We start from the raw sequence: 19,059 nt of genomic DNA, 5'->3' as shown, positions 1-19,059 counted from the left end.
TTGAGTGGCGATAGGTCAAACCACTAGGCCACCACGGCGATTCCTGCCGGCCTGCGGCGAATACTAGTTATAAATCTTCGCGTGGTGGAGGGAATGACAAGCAATGTAACACAACTGATGACATGATGTATGACAAGCAATGCTAATAAGCATGCTAGACCTGAAGTACCAGTAAGCCACTAAATAAACATGCTTAATAGTAGCACGTATCCCATACACACATGCTAGTTGGTAGCATTTGCTCAATAGTAGCATGGTTTCGTACTAGCACGAAAGCATGCTACTAAACTAGCATATGTAGCAGTAGCTTTAGCTAAAAAGTCCTTTACCTCTACATAAAAGTGAATAAAGATAAATCCCGGCTTGTTTTCATTGATCACACTCGCCCAATTTTTACCATGCACGTAATTAAGGGACTTATTATCCGATTCGCTAATTCTTCGTTTTGCTTGAGTGCAACTGATATCTGATAACGTCAGGCGGAGCAGCTTATTCCTAGCGAAGCAAGGCATTCCGATGTCGCTCACGTCTACGTGAGTAGTACTACGATATTGTAAAGTCTTTGTTAAGAAAGCACCTGAAGAACATACAGTTGGTGTAAATTGAAGGCATGGTGCCTACAGACCACATTCTAGGACTAGGATGGTGTAAAGCTCATCTTATGAATCACTGAAAAAAGATAGCTGAACTAGTTAGGCGAGAATTTACTAATTGGGAACCAAAATAATGCTAAGTAATATTGCAAAACTGATTCTGTAAGACAATCACCTAACTTTTAGCTACTAGTAGGTCTTAGTTTTATAGTCACTCAAGTTACTCGTATGTTACAAGCAACAAATTTTTCTGTTAGCAAATCTTTTTTTTTTTTCAGTGGTTGGGTGTCGACTCTGTTTTGTCGCATCAGCTACCTATGACATGGTTACTAGTGTCACGTGTGTGATGTGCGTCCATTCGAGACTTCAACAACCGGGTGCACGGCAGCCTGCATTGCTGCAGTAGCGTAGCTAGGTAATTCAAAACCCCGATGCAGAAAAAAATTGGAGCCTAAAGTTTTTTGCAAGTTTTATCCAGTAAAAAATCTATAAAAAAAATGAATCGTAAAATGTATTGCTAAGCGCAAAACTCGGGAACGACTGGTCCGATTGCGCTAATTCTTTTTTTGCTGTGCTCGTTACTATTAAGAAAAGGTTTTTATGGAAGAAAATAATTTAAGTAGCAGTCGGTGATATTTGTTTACACTTTTGAATTTAGTTTCAACGTTGTTGGTTAGGATCCGAGGTGCCTGAACATGAAGAGAACAATGCACCTACGTTAGCTTCGCCACTGCATATTTTTGTTTTGGGGACAGCTTGTGGTAGGTATGTGGACTTAGTCAAAACAATATTACAAAATTATAGGAGTCAAATGAATGAGCATCTTGCATGGCACCGGATTCCATTTTTAGTTTTTACCCAGTTTAGCTGGTTGATCTTAATAGTTATCGTTGTCTTTGTTGTATTCTGACCTTTTTTAACAGCGTGTTTCCTGGCCAAATTTTAGCCACGTATCCGAAATCGAAACATAAACTTTGATGACTTTGTATTTATGTTACTAAGTTTAACTTAAGTCCACAGGATAGCATACTTTCATATCTTATTACACGTAGTTTAAATAGTAGTCCCATGTCGAAGTTTCGATTCTTGACGACTTTTTTTGCAGTGAATGTTATTATAATACCTGTAATGACTTGGCGGGATACCAGTATTATGATTAAAACAAAAATCAGTTTTTGCATGAACTTGTCAATTAAAAGGATAATTATCGATTCGATTCGGTTGAGATTAGATTTGCGCGAGTCAATGAACTCAGCTTTGGTTTACTCCCAGAAGGTGAGCTGCAATAAAATTTGTAAGAAGCCAAAAATAAGAAGTAAATTCACGTTTAATAATATAGCAACATGCTGCTAGATACACTGATGATAGATGGACTTCAAGACTTCTTAAATGGAGTGGTCCATATGGAAAAAAAGTGTCGGCAGACCTGGTTATAGATGGCAGGACGAACTGGTAGCAGTAGCAAGAAAAAATTGGACACGAATAGCAGAAGACCGACATAAATGGGATTCTTTGAAGGAGGCTTTTACCCGGAGGGGGTCCATATAATACTTAAATATACATGTTAATTTATTAAATTTAGAAATTTATTAATTTATTACTGTAATTTGTATTTGCATGATATGTTTTTTAATAATTATTTCAAATTGTGATGTAAGTAATATAATTAAAATATAATAAACTAAATTAATTAAATGCGATAACTTGATTTAAAATATGGACTAAATAAAGCTATATTATTATTATTATTATTATATAGCAACAATCTTAGAGTAAAACTGGGCTGGAGATAAAGGGCTCGCATAGTTACCTGGTGGGTGCCGGAGAACGGCCTGCGAACGTCGAGGCAGGTCGAGAAGGAGATGGCGAGACGATCTGGACACGTACGCTAAGGACTGGCCTGACATAAGCGTCAGAACGGGAGTTGTGGACATCGGAAGGGGAGGCCTTTGCCCAGCATTGGTACACTATACAGGCTACTTAAAAAAAAAAGAGTAAAACTTAAATCTACGGCTCCTAGTAAATGGCAATTGCAAATGTATCCATCTGACGGAAGTATTAATAAAATTAGTAGGTGAATAAAAACTCAAGTGATGTGATTTACTTGTTGAAGTTTTAGTGGACACTGTCTGAAAATAAACTTGAACTAATTTGCTAATGTCGTTCAGAACTCGAAACAAAAGATTTATCTTTCTTTCTCATTTGGATTTTTAAGAAAACAAACAAAACCGACAAGTCCCAATATTAACATTGCGGTTGTACTATACTAGTTCTTAATGAAAACTTATTGTAATTTTCTTTATACAAAATAGATAAGTGAGCGAGTGGACCAACAGACCTTAATTGGGCACCACCACCTATGGACACTATTAGACGTACCATTAGCCAAATAAGTAGTCTATCAGTTTTTAAACAAGTTCCTATCAAATTTATTTATTTATTTATGAATGAATATGGACTCGTTTTTAATATTTACAATAATTACAATTACATCCTTAAAAAATACAAACAAAATTAACCCACTGTTAAATAAAACAAAAAACCTTCCTATTTCTAAGGCAAACACGTCATCAAGAGACGTCACGGCATGAATATGTCGCCAAAGTCGAACTTTCAAGTTGACAGACACGTCAATTAGCATTATTGTTTTATGACATGCAAACGATTATCAACTTTAGGGTCCACATATGTATTTGGCTGATGGTATACACCTGTAGCTATTTTAGTTGAAACACCAGGCTATAATGCATCTATTTTATTTTATCAGTTAAGTACAGTCACCAGCATTAATATCTGCCACAGCGGAGCGTGCAAAAATATCTGACACGTCCTTCCGGCCCTAGAAATAGAGTCGTATCAGATATTTATGCACGCTTGTTGTGTCAGATATTCGTGCTGGTGACTGTACCTATGTAATTATAATCATTTGAATAATTTATTGAATCAGGCGTTACTTTGCGGAGGTCCATATCAATGAACTAATAGAATTTATTTGCGACCTTACGATAGCTAAGCTTATGCAAAATACGTGTTCATGCAGTTCCTCCTGTTAGACTCTAACAACTGGTAGCATGGTGTACCATTGTGTTACTCTGAAGATGAGCTCTGTTTGAGTTCGAAACGCGTCAGTGTGCTGTGATGGTGGTAATAGATGGGTTTGTGTGATTTGTGTGTGTTCTTACAGTGTGGAGGTGGAGGAACTGCACGAACACACATATTTTGCATAAGCTTAGCTATCGTAAGGTCGCGGGTGAGCAAGAATAGTTATTTGTGCAACAAGAGAGCAAAGTTGTTTTTTGTTGCGAGTGTTGATTTTGAATCCCGAGTAAGCGAAGGATTCTATAATTGAATCACGAGCGTCAGCGAGTGATTCTAGGTTAGAATCCTGAGATCAGCAAGGGATTGAAACACACGAGATGCAAAAAAACTTTGGTCTCGTGTGACACATACAATTTTTCACCTCAGCAGCGAGAACATAATTTAAATGTAACATAAGAATAAAACCACATATACCTACCTGTTTACAAAACAAACACATTTTTTTAAAATAGAATCCGATTACTATCAAATATAATAATTACATTTAAAACCATAAAAAGAGTCCAGTAGCTACAATACAAATCGCATACTCATAACATGCAATCTTAACTTCTTGTACTAATGTCACACTTATTTTTTAATACTGCAAAAAGCCTCATCTCGGGGTAATTGAAAAGGTTGAACAATTAAACCTTTAAATATGATTTTTATTAAGATTTCTATTACATAAAGATAAATAGATTTGTTAAAAAATCATTAAATTTAACAAATAATAATTATACTGTAGAGGCTGTATACGGAATTCTTTTATATAAAAAAAAATCAAGAGAAGCGGCTTTCGTGCAACGAGGTTGCATACTTTATTAAAAGATCGGGAAAATTTACATTTTGGAAATATTTCGATATATTTTTAATACCAAACATTTAATTTAAGTTTGTAATCGACAAATTTGATCCTATCTCTTGCTTTTTTCGAGTTGAAGTGAAATGACAGATCGAAGTAAAGTTCAAATATTTGGGATTCAGTGAGTAGACCCAACACTGTACTCAGCATTTAAAAAAAATAATTAAAAAGTTACTTTGTCTCACGGAGTGAGCAAAATGCGATTTTGCTCACTGATTTCTCATAGCAAAACCTGCCTGTTTGAGGTGCTGAGGTGAAAAATTCTTTTAGTTCATAATCATTAGTTTTATTTCTCATTAAATCATCTTGTCCCATGGTAAAAACTATCAAAATATTTTTCTACTCGTAGGTACTAGATTGAAGTTACCTTACGTTGCCTTAGCACGAGCCAGCAAGAATGATACAAAACTCATACTTGTAGAAGTAAGGTGGACGACTATAAGTCCACTCCCGTTGGCTCACGAGGCACTGACTTTAAGATATTATTATAAACTGTGATAAATGCATCCTTGGCATGGATGTAAAGAAAAGACAACGCAACGGGAAAACAGAGTTGGCGATAGAGAATACTACTTTCTTCTCTCACATCTGGGTTCTGAGTCGCCTTTTACGACACCCATTACAAGAGATAGCTCCGTCCTTTTCTAAAAAAAAGTACTTACTGTTGTGGAAGGCAAAAAGAAACCAACGCTCTATTCCAATCGCAAGGCAGCTAGAGTTCGTTACTTCGGCTCATTTAGACCTAAGTGACAGGTAAATACCAACACCTCTTCCTTCGCTACGACTTTTGGCCGAAGGCGTGGTGTTCCGTCGTTTATTGCAGATTGTACTTTTGTCGACTATATAAAATATAAATGCATTGTCAACCAAACTACATTTCCGTACCAAATTTCAAGTCGATGCCCTAAATAAAGCGTTGAATAATTCCGCTCTGCAGACGCGATCCTGGCTGGACCACCAGGATGTTACAGCCAGATTATTACATTGTCACCAGATTTACATAAGTATGCCAAATTTCAAGTCATTTCGACCACAGGAAGTGGGTCTAAATTTAACTTGCAAGATTTGACCCGCACATACATTAAACATACATTGCAAAGCTTTTATTAAATTAATTTACTTAGGGGCTGTTTCACCATCCTTTGATTAGCGTTAACCGACGGTTAAATGTGATGCCGTCTCCGTCTATTCGAACAAAACAAATAGAGACGGCATGACACCTAACCGCCAGTTAACACTAATCAATGGATGGTGAAACAGCCCCTTAGTGAAATTGATTGAAATAAATATAACTATTTCTCCAAGCCTGTCGTCATGAAGATTCATATTTACACACAATGTTATGAGATGAATTTAAAGGCCAGTGTTAAATAAATTCAAAACAACAAGCACTTTTATTAATTATTACGAGTTAAAGTTAAAACAATATACATTATAACATAAAAGTAAAATAAATAAACTATAAGATCATTAACAATAATCAAACTAAAATATTTGATTCACACGTCTTGCTAAATTTGATGTCTTTGCAGTCTTGACACTACTACACATAGCGTCAAAAGCCGTATCATTCAATTCAATCTAGCATTGGTAGATTTCAATGGCTGTTTCTTTCTGCCAATGTCTTCGGCCTCCTCCATGGTGTCGGGGAACTTGGCGCCGAGAGTCTCCGGAGTGATGAAAACCAGTGCGCCCGACAGCAGCGCAAACCCAGCAAACAGAGCGAATGGCAGCTGCTCCCACGTCGAAGCTCCCTGCGTCACAAACAATGAGGATATGTATAATTTTAAAACTGGAAATGACATCGTGTCAATTGATCTCATCGCATAATGCAAAACAGACAAAGATTCGTTTCGCTATGCTGCGGATAGATGACGCGCTGAAATGCAAGGTATACTTGCTCGTTATCCTAATGATTGCTCCGATTAATTACCAAGTTTGATGACCATGCTCTGATAAAATAATGTAGCCAATTCTAACTATAAACGTATGGGCAAAATACTAATAGTAATTTTAGAGTTCTATTAATTTAGACCCTACATTATCTAGAAAATAAAATATTGAATGCTTACCAAGGCCGGAGTTAGTGGAGCTAGAATAGAGCCGATCCTGCCGACCATAGAGGAAAAAGCGAACAGGCTGTGGCGGTACTTGGTGGGGTACAGCTCTGCTGTGTACACGTACACTGACGTCATCACCATCGCGATGCAGAACTTGCCAATCAGGTACACTGTCAGCGACAGCCCATAGTATCCTAGAGAAAGACGAAAATTAGTTTCTTGCTATTTATTTAATAATAAAATGATAATTCTGTTTATGGTTGAAATATATATTTACCATCGGGCATGAAGATGTAAGCAATTTGACATGCAGCACATAACCAGAAAGCGACTATGAGCACGGGTTTCCTTCCAATCTTGCCGAGCAGGAACACTGCAGTCCAGTAACCCGGGATCTCTACCGCAGACACAGCCACATAGTTCACGTAGCGGTTGCCTGACATGTTCACCGAGTTGATCGACAGTCCATAATAGATGAACGTGTTGGTCACCCACCACACCGGCGACACCACGCAGCGAATCAAAATCTGCTTGTGCCTGAACACTTGTACTATCAACCAAGGCTCGTTCGCTCTCTCCACATCTTCTAATTCTTTTCTTCTTTTCTCTTCTTCTGTAGATTCCCATAAAGCTTTCAATGATTTTTCGGATAGTTGCTTCCCGTTAACTTTAGCAGCTTTCTTCAGTACAGCTTCAGATTCGCCATAACGGCCTTTGCTCATGTACCAGCGGACTGACTCTGGCAGTAGCCAAAAGGAGAATATGGTGATGAACATGGGTGAGTACATGACTTGTGTGAGGCGGCGCCAGTCGTTCACGGCCCAGGCCAGCAGCCCAGCGCATATGTTGCCCACAGAGAAGAATGTGTTCATGGTTGCCCCGCCAGCTACCCGCAACTTCGGGCCCAATAGCTCTATCACTGAAATTATTCATTGTTCATCATAATTCGGTATAAAATACACTCTCTATTCATTACAATACTCCATGTAAACACGAACCTTTTTCCTTTAAACAGGCAGCCCTATTACTCTTACTACAAAACAGTTGCTGTAGTACCCCATGATGATGATGATGAAATATTCCGAACAATTTTTACAATGCCCTTCTTTCCTCTTAAACCCCATGGTATTCTGACGATTCACAAGTAGCAATCTTATCTATGGTAATGCACAAAATGATGATGAAGGCCGATAGCATTATTAGGAAATGGACAGCAGGTACACTGATAACAAGGGGTAATAGATATTTATAGCTGTATTTACAGATAATCACGTGCTTAAGGCGTGTAATCCCTTAATCTATGTGTGAACTTGCTATTCATTTGTCTATAATCATCACCCATAAAACGGAACTACTTTGTGTTTAAAGAGACTTCATAATAACAGTACAGGAACCTGACGTGAGAGTGGACAGTAGCACCTTTGTTACTGACTACGACCAGACCAGACTGTAGTGCTATTTCCAAAAGAATCTTTAATAAAAGACATTAACAAGCGACCACGACCATTCTGTCAAGAGCGTACTCGTAACAACTTCAGAAGCATTGCCGTTTTAAGGAAAATGACGCATAGGATATTAATTTCGAAATTTAGATAATCACATCTTGTTTGCGCGACTGAAGATTTCACGATTTACATACCGAGGATGTATGCGCAGGAGAAGGCGCCAGAGCCGAAAGTGGCCTCGAGAAACTGCAGCGCGGTGAAGCCGACGTAGGAGTTGACCCAGGAGCGGATGAGGCCGATGCAGGCGCGGCTGAAGGCGTTGATGCCCAGTGCCGTGCGCCGTCCCCACCGGTCGGACACGTAGCCTGTACACATTGCAAGTACTGATGCGATGTCCGACAGATTTTTTTATGACCATTGGTTTCTCAGGTATTTCTGTGATATGACTAATTGCAATAGTAAAAAGTGACAGGGGCGTGAAGCGCTCTAAATCAGTTCGTGTTATCATACCGGGTGTGGCCTGTAATAGGCACCATGTGTCTTTTTATAAAATTCATGCAATGTTCCAATGCTACGAGACATTAATTTAGTTTTTACCTGTGATGGGAAGCGCTGTGAGTGTGCCGAATGTGTGAACGGAGCCGATGAGAGAACGCAGCCATTCTTCGCACGCCAAATCAAACTGAAATAGAATATAGAAATTCACAGTCACTTCTATCTGGTAGTAATTGTACCAGAGCGAATTTCATTGCTAAGAATGCTAGAAAAAGTAACGGTTTTTTGACGGTGAGTTCTAGTAAAGTTTTGAGTATTGCTCTGAGGAGCGAAAGCGAAAGCTCTGAAAGAGCTGGTAAGTAGTTTAAAAAAATGACGTGTAAATGTGCCCATTGCGGCCTATTTAAGAATAAAATTAAATGATTTTAATTTTAATTTTAATTTGAGCAATGTTTAGAATTTTAGAATTACAAGAACTGCGAGGAATCCCGTCGGAACATAACTTTCTTAGTTTTGTTATTTTTTTTCAGCTTCCCCATATCGATGTATTGAAATTAATTACCATGTAGCTATGAGTGTTATCAAAACAAACGATAACGAGAATACTGAGCCTTCGCAAGTTGATCAAACCATTACATTATCAACTAGTCGCGTGAGCTAGGTAAGTATATATTTGAATGCAACACCATGCAGTTAGTGTGGATTCAGCAGTAGGTATCTTTGCCATAATTACTTGCCACCGCTGAAGGTTATACACATTCTAGTTTCTGGCACGAGAGCATGCTACTAATTAGTAAATGCTACATCAGCGTGTGTATTTATAATGCTGTCATAACTAGAATGCTCATATGCATGCTTATTAGTATGCTCATTACTAGCATGCGCTTAAGCTTCTTATTAGCATGCTAGTAACTGGCATTTGATGACCTTAGCGTCATGTAAAAAAATGAACAACCGTGAAACTTTATGCGAATTTGTTAAGGCACCACGCCACTGATATCTACACGAGCTTTCACAGAATTGTCACAGTAATTTTCCATTATTATTATGATATTCACTGCGAAAAGGTTCCATATTGGATCACGTATTTATCGAAGATTATGCGATAGCAGGAGTTTACCTTGGCTAAAATTTAGGTACTTTTCATTGTGGCCGACACATATGAAATCCTGTTGGTTATCAAGTTTTACAATTACATACGAAACTGTTAACTGTCAAACATGTCCCGGTTAACTAAGATCAAAACAAGACGTGGTGATGCCATGGTGGGTGCGACTAATCATGACACGTTTTGCAGGTGGTAGGACCTTGTGCAAGGTCCGCCCGGATTGCTACCACCATCTTGCTCGCTAATCCTGACGTGAAGCAGCAGTGCTTGCACTGTTGTGTTTCGGCGTGGAGAGTAAGACAGCCGGTGAAATTACTGGCACGTGAGGTATCTTATCTTAGGCATCTAGGTTGGCAACGCGTCTGCAATACCCCTGGTGTTGCAGATGTTTATGGGCGGTGGTGATCTCTTACCATCAGGAGACCCATTTGCTCGTTTGCCATCCAGTCAAATAAAAAAAAAAAAAAAAAAACGTAATTCAAGTTATACGAGTATTGAATTGACACATTTTAACATACGAATTTTTAATAAACTACCAGATATTGCCAAAGCGGTACAAAAAGACGTAATATTTCAAAATACTGAAAACGGTCAAACGGCTAAATTAATCAAATAAATTTATTAATTATTAAAGGTTAATGTTTGGCAAAAAACTAGTACATAGTAAAAAATAATTTGAAGCGAAGCGCGAGAAAAGCGTCTCCGTTTCAGCTTCGACAAAAATGTTTTTGTATGTTTCTCCGATGGATGTACTCCTCTACATGTATGTAACATTACGAGTCCTGCGCTCTTGCCAAAAACTTACATCGTAGACCACAGTGTCGGTGTTTTCGTAGACATACTCTTCGCAGTCGAGTTGTCTATTTCTGTCGAAGAGGTTGGCGGGGCAGGTACCGGGCTCGGCGACGGCGCCGGACGCGTTGGCGAACCGGCGGCAGTTGTCGAACGAGCTGCCTGACGGCGGCACGGCGTTCGGGAGCCATGACGGCGAGAAACCGTCCGGCTGCTCCGGCGACTCGCACTCGGGGATCAGGCATCTAGAAAAGTTAAAATCGAGTCAAATTATCACAGACAAGAGATTACAAGATACAAGGGATGGAAAAGACTACAGTGTTATTTACAAAGGTCTAGCAAGTAGGTATCCTAGGGGGCCGGCATCAGAGGTTTTTTTTATATACTTACAAAACCTAACTGGAAGTACAACTAGTGGGGGAAATATTACTGCTATATTACGACGCATGCTGTAAGTTGATTTGAGCTTGAAATCCATTTTTCACCTCTGTAAATACAATTGAAAAGTGATAAAAATCTGTGCAGTGCTACAAAAATAAATAAAATATTGAATTGACTAATTCATCACAGTTGTCAATTATCCTCCACTCTACTCGTACCTATTTCATATTAGTGCGACTTCAAAAATCGGTTTCCCATACATGCCCAAGCATCGAGCAATGTTTCGCGTAAATCTCAAGCATTTCGGGCTTGAGGCTTTGTTTCCTAAATTATTTATTTACTAACGAACTTAAAATAAATATTATGCTGGTTGCAAGTAAATGTTACCACACTCAAAGTGGTATACTAACCTTGTGCTGATCCTCGCTGTGGTAAACACATATTCACTGGAGGCGATACCTCCGAAGATGACGACCAGAGCCGCCAACGCGACCGTGCGCGCCTGGTACCAGCCGAACTGCCCCAGCTCTTTCACCAGAATTGTGTCCAAGTCTACTTCTGCCTTCTTCTCTCCGTGCTCCACGCCCGCAACACTCTGCCGACTTTCTTTCCGCGACATTCTTACCGTGATACCTCCGCCCGCGTTTAATAGTTGAATAACATTTAATCGTTCTTTGTATTTATTTAAAGCGATTGATTATCTGATTGTAGTTAGATGGTATGTGGAGCTATAATTTATGTCGCAGCTTATCTTTATGGCGTCTGGCAGCACGTAAACTTGGAAAGTACTTGTCATTGCCGTCTAAGACAGGCGATCAGTCCATCCTGAACGTGAGGGTGTGATCCGACTAAGTTCGATCATAGAATCGGCGGCTTTTGCATTCTTACTAATTTTGTGAGTGCGCGTGAGTTCCTTTGTTACTCTTTTTAAACTGTCACGACGGATTTTATTGAAATTTGATGTGTAGATAGCTGGACCTTTGGAATAACGCTGAAAATACTTTTTAGGGCTCCGTACCCAAAGGGTGCCAACGGGACCTATTACTGAGACTCCGCTGTCTGTCTATCTATCTGCCTGTCTATCTGTCTGCCCATCTGTCTGTCACAAGGCTATATCTCTTAAGCTTTAATAGCTAGACACGACCACGCAGTTAAGAGTGAATAGGCCAGTGTTAAATAAATTCAAAACAAAGAGCACTTTTTAATGTTTATTAAGAGATAACCAAATATGTACAACATACATTATAAATTAAAAGTAGTAAGTAAACTATAAGATCACAGACAATGGTCCAACTATATATTTGATGTACACTTGCTGAATTTCTCAAGTCTTCCCACACTTGACGTAACATCTCAATAGCTGCATCAGAGCATTGAAGCATAGGTAGGTTACAATGGTTATTTCTTTCTGCCAATGTCTTCGGCCTCCTCCATGGTGTCGGGGAACTTGGCACCGAGAGTCTCCGGAGTGATGAAAACCAGTGCGCCCGACAGCAGCGCAAACCCAGCAAACAGAGCGAATGGCAGCTGCTCCCACGTCGATGCTCCCTGCGCCACATTTTTTTTTTTTTTTTTTAACGATGAAAGCAATGTTCCTATTTAGAGAGATAACATCTAACACCAGGGTATTGCAGATGCGTTGAACTAGAGGCCTAAGATGGGATACAAGTGCCAGTATTTCATGTCTTACTCTCACGGAACACAACAGTGCAAGCACTGCTGCTTCACGGCAGGATTAGCGATCAAGATGGTGGTAGCAATCCGGGCGGACCTTGCACAAGGTCCTACCACCTGCGGATGAGGATGTATTTTTTTAAAGATGATGTACATCCTACTAGGGTACGTGATATTCTCTGATATTCTCTTTCTGGCTATGAACGTATCGGCGAAATACTAAATAGTAATTATAGAGTTCTACTAATTTAGATCCTTCATTATCTAGAAAATAAAATATTGAATGCTTACCAAAGCCGGAGTTAGTGGAGCTAGAATAGAGCCGATCCTGCCGACCATAGAGGAAAAAGCGAACAGGCTGTGGCGGTACTTGGTGGGGTACAGCTCTGCTGTGTACACGTACACTGACGTCATCACCATCGCACTGAAGAACTTGCCAATCAGGTACACCGTCAGCGATAGCCCGTAATATCCTGAAAAAAAAGTTAGCTTCTTGTGATTTATTTATTTATTTTTTCTTTTATTGGGAAACAAACAGCATAAATATTACAAAATACAGTAATGCACATTATTATCAAAAAGGCCAAAAACAGTTTCCACTAATAGGTTTAACAGATTAGTTCAGAGAGGAGAGATTGTAGAAACAAATTTGCTCAGATGTATATACAAGTCAACATGTGAATATTTCCTGTTGTAGGTTAGACAAGCTCTATTGAGAAATGTATTTTTAAAATATTTTGTGCGACAGAAAGGAACAGCAAACAAGTGGTTAGATCGAGTTCCGAAGGTAGGACATCTAAAGGAGATTGAACTTAAAAGATATTGCGATTCAATTGAGTGGTTTAACAATTTAAATAAAAACATTTGATCCTTCCTTTCCCTTCGCAACTGCAGACTCACAAGAACATCACAGTTAAAAGACATACTTAAATGAAATGTTAATTCTGTTTATGGTTAAAATATATATTTACCATCGGGCATGAAGATGTAAGCAATTTGACATGCAGCACATAACCAGAAAGCGACTATGAGCACGGGTTTCCTTCCAATCTTGCCGAGCAGTAATACTGCAGTCCAGTAACCCGGGATCTCCACCGCAGACACAGCTACGTAGTTCACGTAGCGGTTGCCTGAGATGTTCACCGAGATGATCGATAGACCATGGTAGATTAACGTGTTGGCCACCCACCATACTGGCGACACCACGCAGCGAATCAAAATCTGCTTGTGCCTGAACACTTGGACTATCAACCAGGGCTCGTTCGCTCTCTCCACTTCTTCTAATTCTTTTCTTATTTTCTCTTTTTCTGCAGATTCTCGTAAAGCTATCAATGATTTTTCGGATAATTGCTTCCCGTTAACTTTAGCAGCTTTCTTCAGTACAGCTTCAGATTCGCCGTAGCGGCCTTTGCTCATGTACCAGCGGATTGACTCCGGCAGTAGCCAAAAGGAGAATATGGTGATGAACATGGGTGAGTACATGACTTGTGTGAGGCGGCGCCAGTCGTTCACGGCCCAGGCTAGCAGCCCCGCGCAGATGCTGCCCACGGAGAAGAATGTGTTCATGGTCGCCCCGCCAGCTACCCGCAACTTCGGGCCCAACAGCTCCATCACTGAAATTATTAAACATTCATCATAATTCATTAATAATATGTACTTTTAAAAGGGCAGCATCATTTCATTCAGGGCGCCAATAAAAACTTTTCATTTCATTTTTCATTTTCATTAATTTACTCGTTATTTCATTTTCTGACGATTCACTAGTAGCAATCTTATCTATGGTAACGCACAAAATGATAAACTAAAGAATTTCTTTGCTCACCCGCGACCTTATGATGCATATCTTGCATAAACGTAACTATGATAAGGTCGCGGGTGAGCAAAGAAATTATTTTAGTTCATTGATATGGACCTCCGCAAAGTAACGCCTGATTCAATACGAGTAAATTACACAAAATGATGATTGAGGCCGATAGCATTATTAGAAAATGGACAATAGGTACGTTGATATCAAGAGGTACGACTAAAAGATATTTATAGCTGGATTTACAGATAATCACGTGCGGAAGGCGTGTAATCCCTTAATCTATGTGTGAACTTGCTATTCATTTGTCTATAATCCTCACCCGTAAAACGGAACTTCTTTGTGTTTAAAGAGACGTCATAATAACAGTACAGGAACCTGATGTGAGAGTGGACAGTAGCACTCTTAATCGTCAACTACAAACTCCAGACTCTAGTACCTGCTCTACTAGGCAGAGGAAGACCACCACATTTTTTCTCCAAAATGAAGGTTTGCAACGAATCTTTAAAAGCGACCACGACCATTGTATCAAGAGCGTAACAACTACGAGTAATACCATTTTGGGTAAAAAACGCATCGAACATTTTTTTCTCGAAATTGAGTTACGTGGGTTTTCTCTGTATAAACGTAATTCAGTTTCGGAAAAAAATAGAAGATTGTGAGCCTAAAAAAAGCAATTTTACTCAAGACGTTCATATAGCCACCCGAGCTGGTACGGCGAGGGTGGATAGACACGTCGAGGGGAAAATGGGTTTAATGCTCGATTTTTACGCTGCTTTTCACTTCGATGGCGAAGAAATTAAATAGCAACAGTGGAAACAATTTGTTCAAACTATTATAATTATATTTTTTTAGTTTTATTGATCTAGTTAGTTTGATTGATTTTAAGATATATATATATTAAAAATTATTAAAAAATATGTAGAAACTTCTTTGTTTGTGGCTGTTTACACTAGAGCGTAAAAAGCCATTTTATGTTGGCTAGATCCAGCATAAATAGGTACAAACTTCACGAGCATGAGAAGTGAAAATGTATTTTTTGTACGACGGCAGAGTACCTACACGATGAACTTACCGAGGATGTATGCGCATGAGAAGATGCCGGAGCCGAATGTGGCCTCGAGGAACTGCAACACGGTGAAGCCGACGTAGGAATTGACCCAGGAGCGGATGAGGCCGAAGCAGGCGCGGCTGAAGGCGTTGATGCCCAGTGCTGTGCGCCGACCCCACCGGTCAGACACGTAGCCTGTACAAATTACAAGATCTGATGCGATGTCCGACAGATGTTTTTAATGATAATTGACCATCAGGTTACAAGGGCGTGAAATAGCGCTCGAAATCAGTTCGTGTATACCCACTGCAGCAGTGTCACTCTTGTTGTTTTGACGTGTGTGCGTGTGTCTGACAACATGTGTCTTGTTATAACATTCATACAATGCTCTAATATACCAAGGATAGTTTATGCCTGCAGCGCCTATTTCAAGGAGTCACTTTAGTAGATTACAATGTTTACCGAGTTTCATGAGTTTTTACCTGTGATGGGAAGCGCTGTGAGTGTGCCGAATGTATGAACGGAGCCGATGAGAGAACGCAGCCATTCTTCGCACGCCAAATCAAACTGAAATAGAATAAAGAAATTCACAATTAAGAATTTCTAGTGGGTAGAAATTGTACTAGAAAGAATTGCATAATAGCCAGGAATGCTAGAAAAAAGTAGCGTTTTTAACAGTGAGTTCAAGTAAAGTTTTGAGTTTTGCTCTGAGGAGCGAAAGAGAAAGCTCCGAAAGAGCTGGTAGTTTTTGCTAGATTTCTGAATTATAAGAATATAATCCCGCCGACTACATAACATTCTTAGATTTTTTTCTACCTCCCCATATTGAATTAATTACTATGTACCTATCTATCAAAGCTTAAAGTCACTCAGAGGGCTATGGAGAGGGCTATTACTTTAGGGATTTATCTACGGGATAGAATCAGAAATGATGATTACCGACCCAGGTTACCGACGTAGCCTGAAGAATTACTAAACTGAAGTGGCAGAGGGCGGGGCACATATTGCCGACAGGTCTGATGACCGATGGGGTCAGAAGGTTCTCGAATGGTGTCCGCAGACCAGGAGACGAGCTGTCGGTAGACCTCCAACAAGATGGAGCAACGACCAGGTTAAGATCGCGGGATCGCGGTGATGTGGAAAGCACAAGACCGGTCTAAGTGGAGAGCCTATGTCCAGCAGTGGACGTCTTTCGGCTGACATGATGATGATGATTTAGGAGTGTTAGTAAAACAAAGGATAAAATCAATTAAGAAGTAATTAAGTCGGTGTTTGTAAAGGGTTTACACTGCATCATGATTATTTACGGGAAAAGATAAGAGCTATCTTTATCAATGTATTTAGCAACAATTTCACAGACATTTTTTTTTGTTACAATCATATTGCTTTGTTTATATCTACCACAGATCGTATCGGTAGCAGAAGCGTGGCTTCATAATGACTCGATTCTCGCGGGATTGGCCAAGTTTTCTCCACTGGCCCGCATCGCTTTGTCGCCTTTTCTTTACTTCTCGCTTTATTAGGTGGTGGAGTCCAACATTTACCCTGGATTTCAATTAATGTAACTAGGCGGATCTTCTAAGTCTCATGCAGAAGAAGCACTAAATAAAATACGCATTATGAGTCCTGCACTTTTGCTACAAACTTACATCGTAGACGACAGTGTCAGTGTTTTCATAGACATACTCTTCGCAATCGACTTGTCTATTCCTGTCGAAAAGGATGGCGGGGCAGGTACCGGGCTCGGCGACGGCGCCGGACGCGTTGGCGAACCGGCGGCAGTTGTCGAACGAGCTGCCGGACGGTGGCACGGCGTTCGGGAGCCACGACGGCGAGAAACCGTCCGGCTGCTCCGGCGTCTCGCACTCGGGGATCAGGCATCTAGAAAAGTCGAAGTCGAATTAAGTTATCACAGACAAGAGACAAGGGATGGAAAGTCAGGGGGGGAAAAATCGGTTCCCCATAATGGGTGACTTCATATTGGTAATACAAAATCATCGTTTTACACAAATCTTCTAAGTTTTAATTTATCCCATTTTTTTAGGCTCCACATGGTTATCCTACCATAGTGATTAACAAAGAAGTTCAAAGAATTTTAATTGAACACTTTCCTCTTTGGTTATCAATCACCTGCCATAGTATTTTTATGAAGTAAACGTGTTTTGATTACTAATTGTCACTTGTCAAAGACAATAAGATTTTCCATTTTCCGCTAGATTTTGATTTTACAATTAAGCAGGAGCAGGATATCGTGTAAGCAAATTACCCTAGAAGATTTTCGATGTTCGGTTGTAATTTTTCAAAGTATTGTGGACTAATTTTTAATTTTATGTTTAATTTTATTGCCTTGGCATTTTAATTATTTTATTGTTAGTTTAATTGATTGTTCATATAAGTATTTCATAAATTTGACATTGTAAATTCTATTTTTATATTTTTGTATACATTTGACGATCCTTTTGTGAATTTCTTATTATTGACATTGTGTTTATAATGTATTTTTTCAAAAGGTAATAAATAAATCTATCTATCTATCTATCTTTATTGTTGGATTGTTGGTCGTAGGCTGCAGCAAAACTTACACTTAAATATTATCTTATGAACCGACGAGGCAACTTTTACAATAGTCTCTTTAATTTTTTTTTCACTTAAGCTCCTAGTCCTCATCCTACATGGCGACCCTGCCATATAGGTCGTCGCGAGGCTAGCTGAGTATCGGGTTATCGGTAGAATAAAATTAGTGACTAAAATTCAAAATGCAGTAGTGAAATGGCTCAAACGGACAATAGCAAAATTTTGCAGCAATTTGAAGAACGCGCGTTGAAGGCAGAACTAATCCTCATCATTGCCACCTGCGGTATCACAATGGTGCTCTTGTGCAAATGTATCCGTCGCTGTCGCAATTAAAAACGGCAATAAGTCCACCATCCTACAGCAGGGGAACGTCAAAGTCCAAAGAAGAGGTGATCATAGCCCAGACAGCAGCCGGAGGCGAGAACAAGGCCAGCGCAGTAAGCGACCTAACGTTCCACGCTAGTACGACCAATGTTTTGCTTGGGGTTATGGTAATAATCCTTACTATTGGTGCCTTAAGACGAAAGTCTTTAACCAACGTGTGTTGCCAGTGATGACATATGGATTCGAGGCGTGGTGCTTTACTTTAGGCCTTATAAATAGGCTCAGAGTTGCTCAGCGAGCTATGGAGAGAGCTATGCTAACTGTAACCACACACAACATTGATACTAACCTTGTGCTGATTCTAGCTGTAGTAAACACATATTCACTGGAGGCAATACTTCCGAAGATGACGACCAGAGCCGCCAACGCGACCGTGCGCGCCTGGTACCAGCCAAACTGCCCCAACTCCTCCACCAAAATGGTGTCCAGGTCTACTGCCGCCTTCTTCTCTCCGTGCTCCACGCCCACAACACTCGGCAGACTTTCTTTCCGCGGCATTCTTACCGTGACAGCTCCGCCCGCGTCTAATATTTGAATAACATAATCGTTCTTTGTATTTATTTTATAGCGATTGATTATCTGATTGTGGATAGTATGTGAAAGTATAATTTATGTTAAGGCTTATCTTTATGGCATCTGGCGGCACGTAAACTAGGAAAGTACTGGTCAATGCAGTCTAGACAGGATCAGTCAATCTTTAACGTGAAGTGCTATACGACTAATAAAGCATTTATAGAATCGGCAGGCTTTTGCAT

At 39.8% G+C, this 19,059-nt stretch overlaps 2 protein-coding genes across 2 annotated transcripts; both read right to left on the bottom strand.

Moving 5' to 3' along the window:
* Window positions 1-5,902: 5,902 nt before the first annotated feature.
* LOC141436395 (organic cation transporter protein-like) lies at window positions 5,903-11,482 on the bottom strand. The gene is made up of 7 exons (XM_074099347.1): window positions 11,228-11,482; window positions 10,450-10,681; window positions 8,639-8,723; window positions 8,236-8,406; window positions 6,874-7,515; window positions 6,609-6,790; window positions 5,903-6,290 (listed from the first exon to the last, which is right to left on the bottom strand). Exons 1-7 carry the CDS (start codon window positions 11,434-11,436, stop codon window positions 6,108-6,110), a joined length of 1,704 nt encoding a protein of 567 aa, XP_073955448.1. The 5' UTR covers window positions 11,437-11,482; the 3' UTR covers window positions 5,903-6,107.
* A 636-nt stretch (window positions 11,483-12,118) lies between these two features.
* LOC141436394 (organic cation transporter protein-like) lies at window positions 12,119-18,821 on the bottom strand. Its single transcript, XM_074099346.1, has 7 exons — window positions 18,594-18,821; window positions 16,996-17,227; window positions 15,829-15,913; window positions 15,371-15,541; window positions 13,463-14,104; window positions 12,783-12,964; window positions 12,119-12,365 (listed from the first exon to the last, which is right to left on the bottom strand). Exons 1-7 carry the CDS (start codon window positions 18,800-18,802, stop codon window positions 12,216-12,218), a joined length of 1,671 nt encoding a protein of 556 aa, XP_073955447.1. The 5' UTR covers window positions 18,803-18,821; the 3' UTR covers window positions 12,119-12,215.
* Window positions 18,822-19,059: the final 238 nt, after the last annotated feature.

The sequence above is a fragment of the Choristoneura fumiferana genome, chromosome 16 (assembly GCF_025370935.1).
Source record: "Choristoneura fumiferana chromosome 16, NRCan_CFum_1, whole genome shotgun sequence".
Taxonomy (NCBI): Eukaryota; Metazoa; Arthropoda; class Insecta; order Lepidoptera; family Tortricidae; genus Choristoneura; species Choristoneura fumiferana.
The sequence above is the reverse complement of the archived record's forward strand: the minus strand, read 5'-3'. Positions and strand labels throughout refer to the sequence as shown.

Bases quoted from the DNA above. Each gene is read 5' to 3' on its own strand.
- LOC141436395 (XM_074099347.1), bottom strand. From the start codon at position 11,436: ATGTCGCGGAAAGAAAGTCGGCAGAGTGTTGCGGGCGTGGAGCACGGA. The intron at 10,682-11,227 runs GTTAGTATACCA...TAACTTTTCTAG, and splicing joins ACAGCGAGGATCAGCACAAG to ATGCCTGATCCCCGAGTGCG. The intron at 6,291-6,608 runs GTAAGCATTCAA...TTTGTGACGCAG, and splicing joins CTCCACTAACTCCGGCCTTG to GGAGCTTCGACGTGGGAGCA.
- LOC141436394 (XM_074099346.1), bottom strand. From the start codon at position 18,802: ATGCCGCGGAAAGAAAGTCTGCCGAGTGTTGTGGGCGTGGAGCACGGA. The intron at 15,542-15,828 runs GTAAAAACTCAT...TAATTTGTACAG, and splicing joins CACAGCGCTTCCCATCACAG to GCTACGTGTCTGACCGGTGG. The intron at 12,366-12,782 runs GTAAGCATTCAA...AATGTGGCGCAG, and splicing joins CTCCACTAACTCCGGCTTTG to GGAGCATCGACGTGGGAGCA.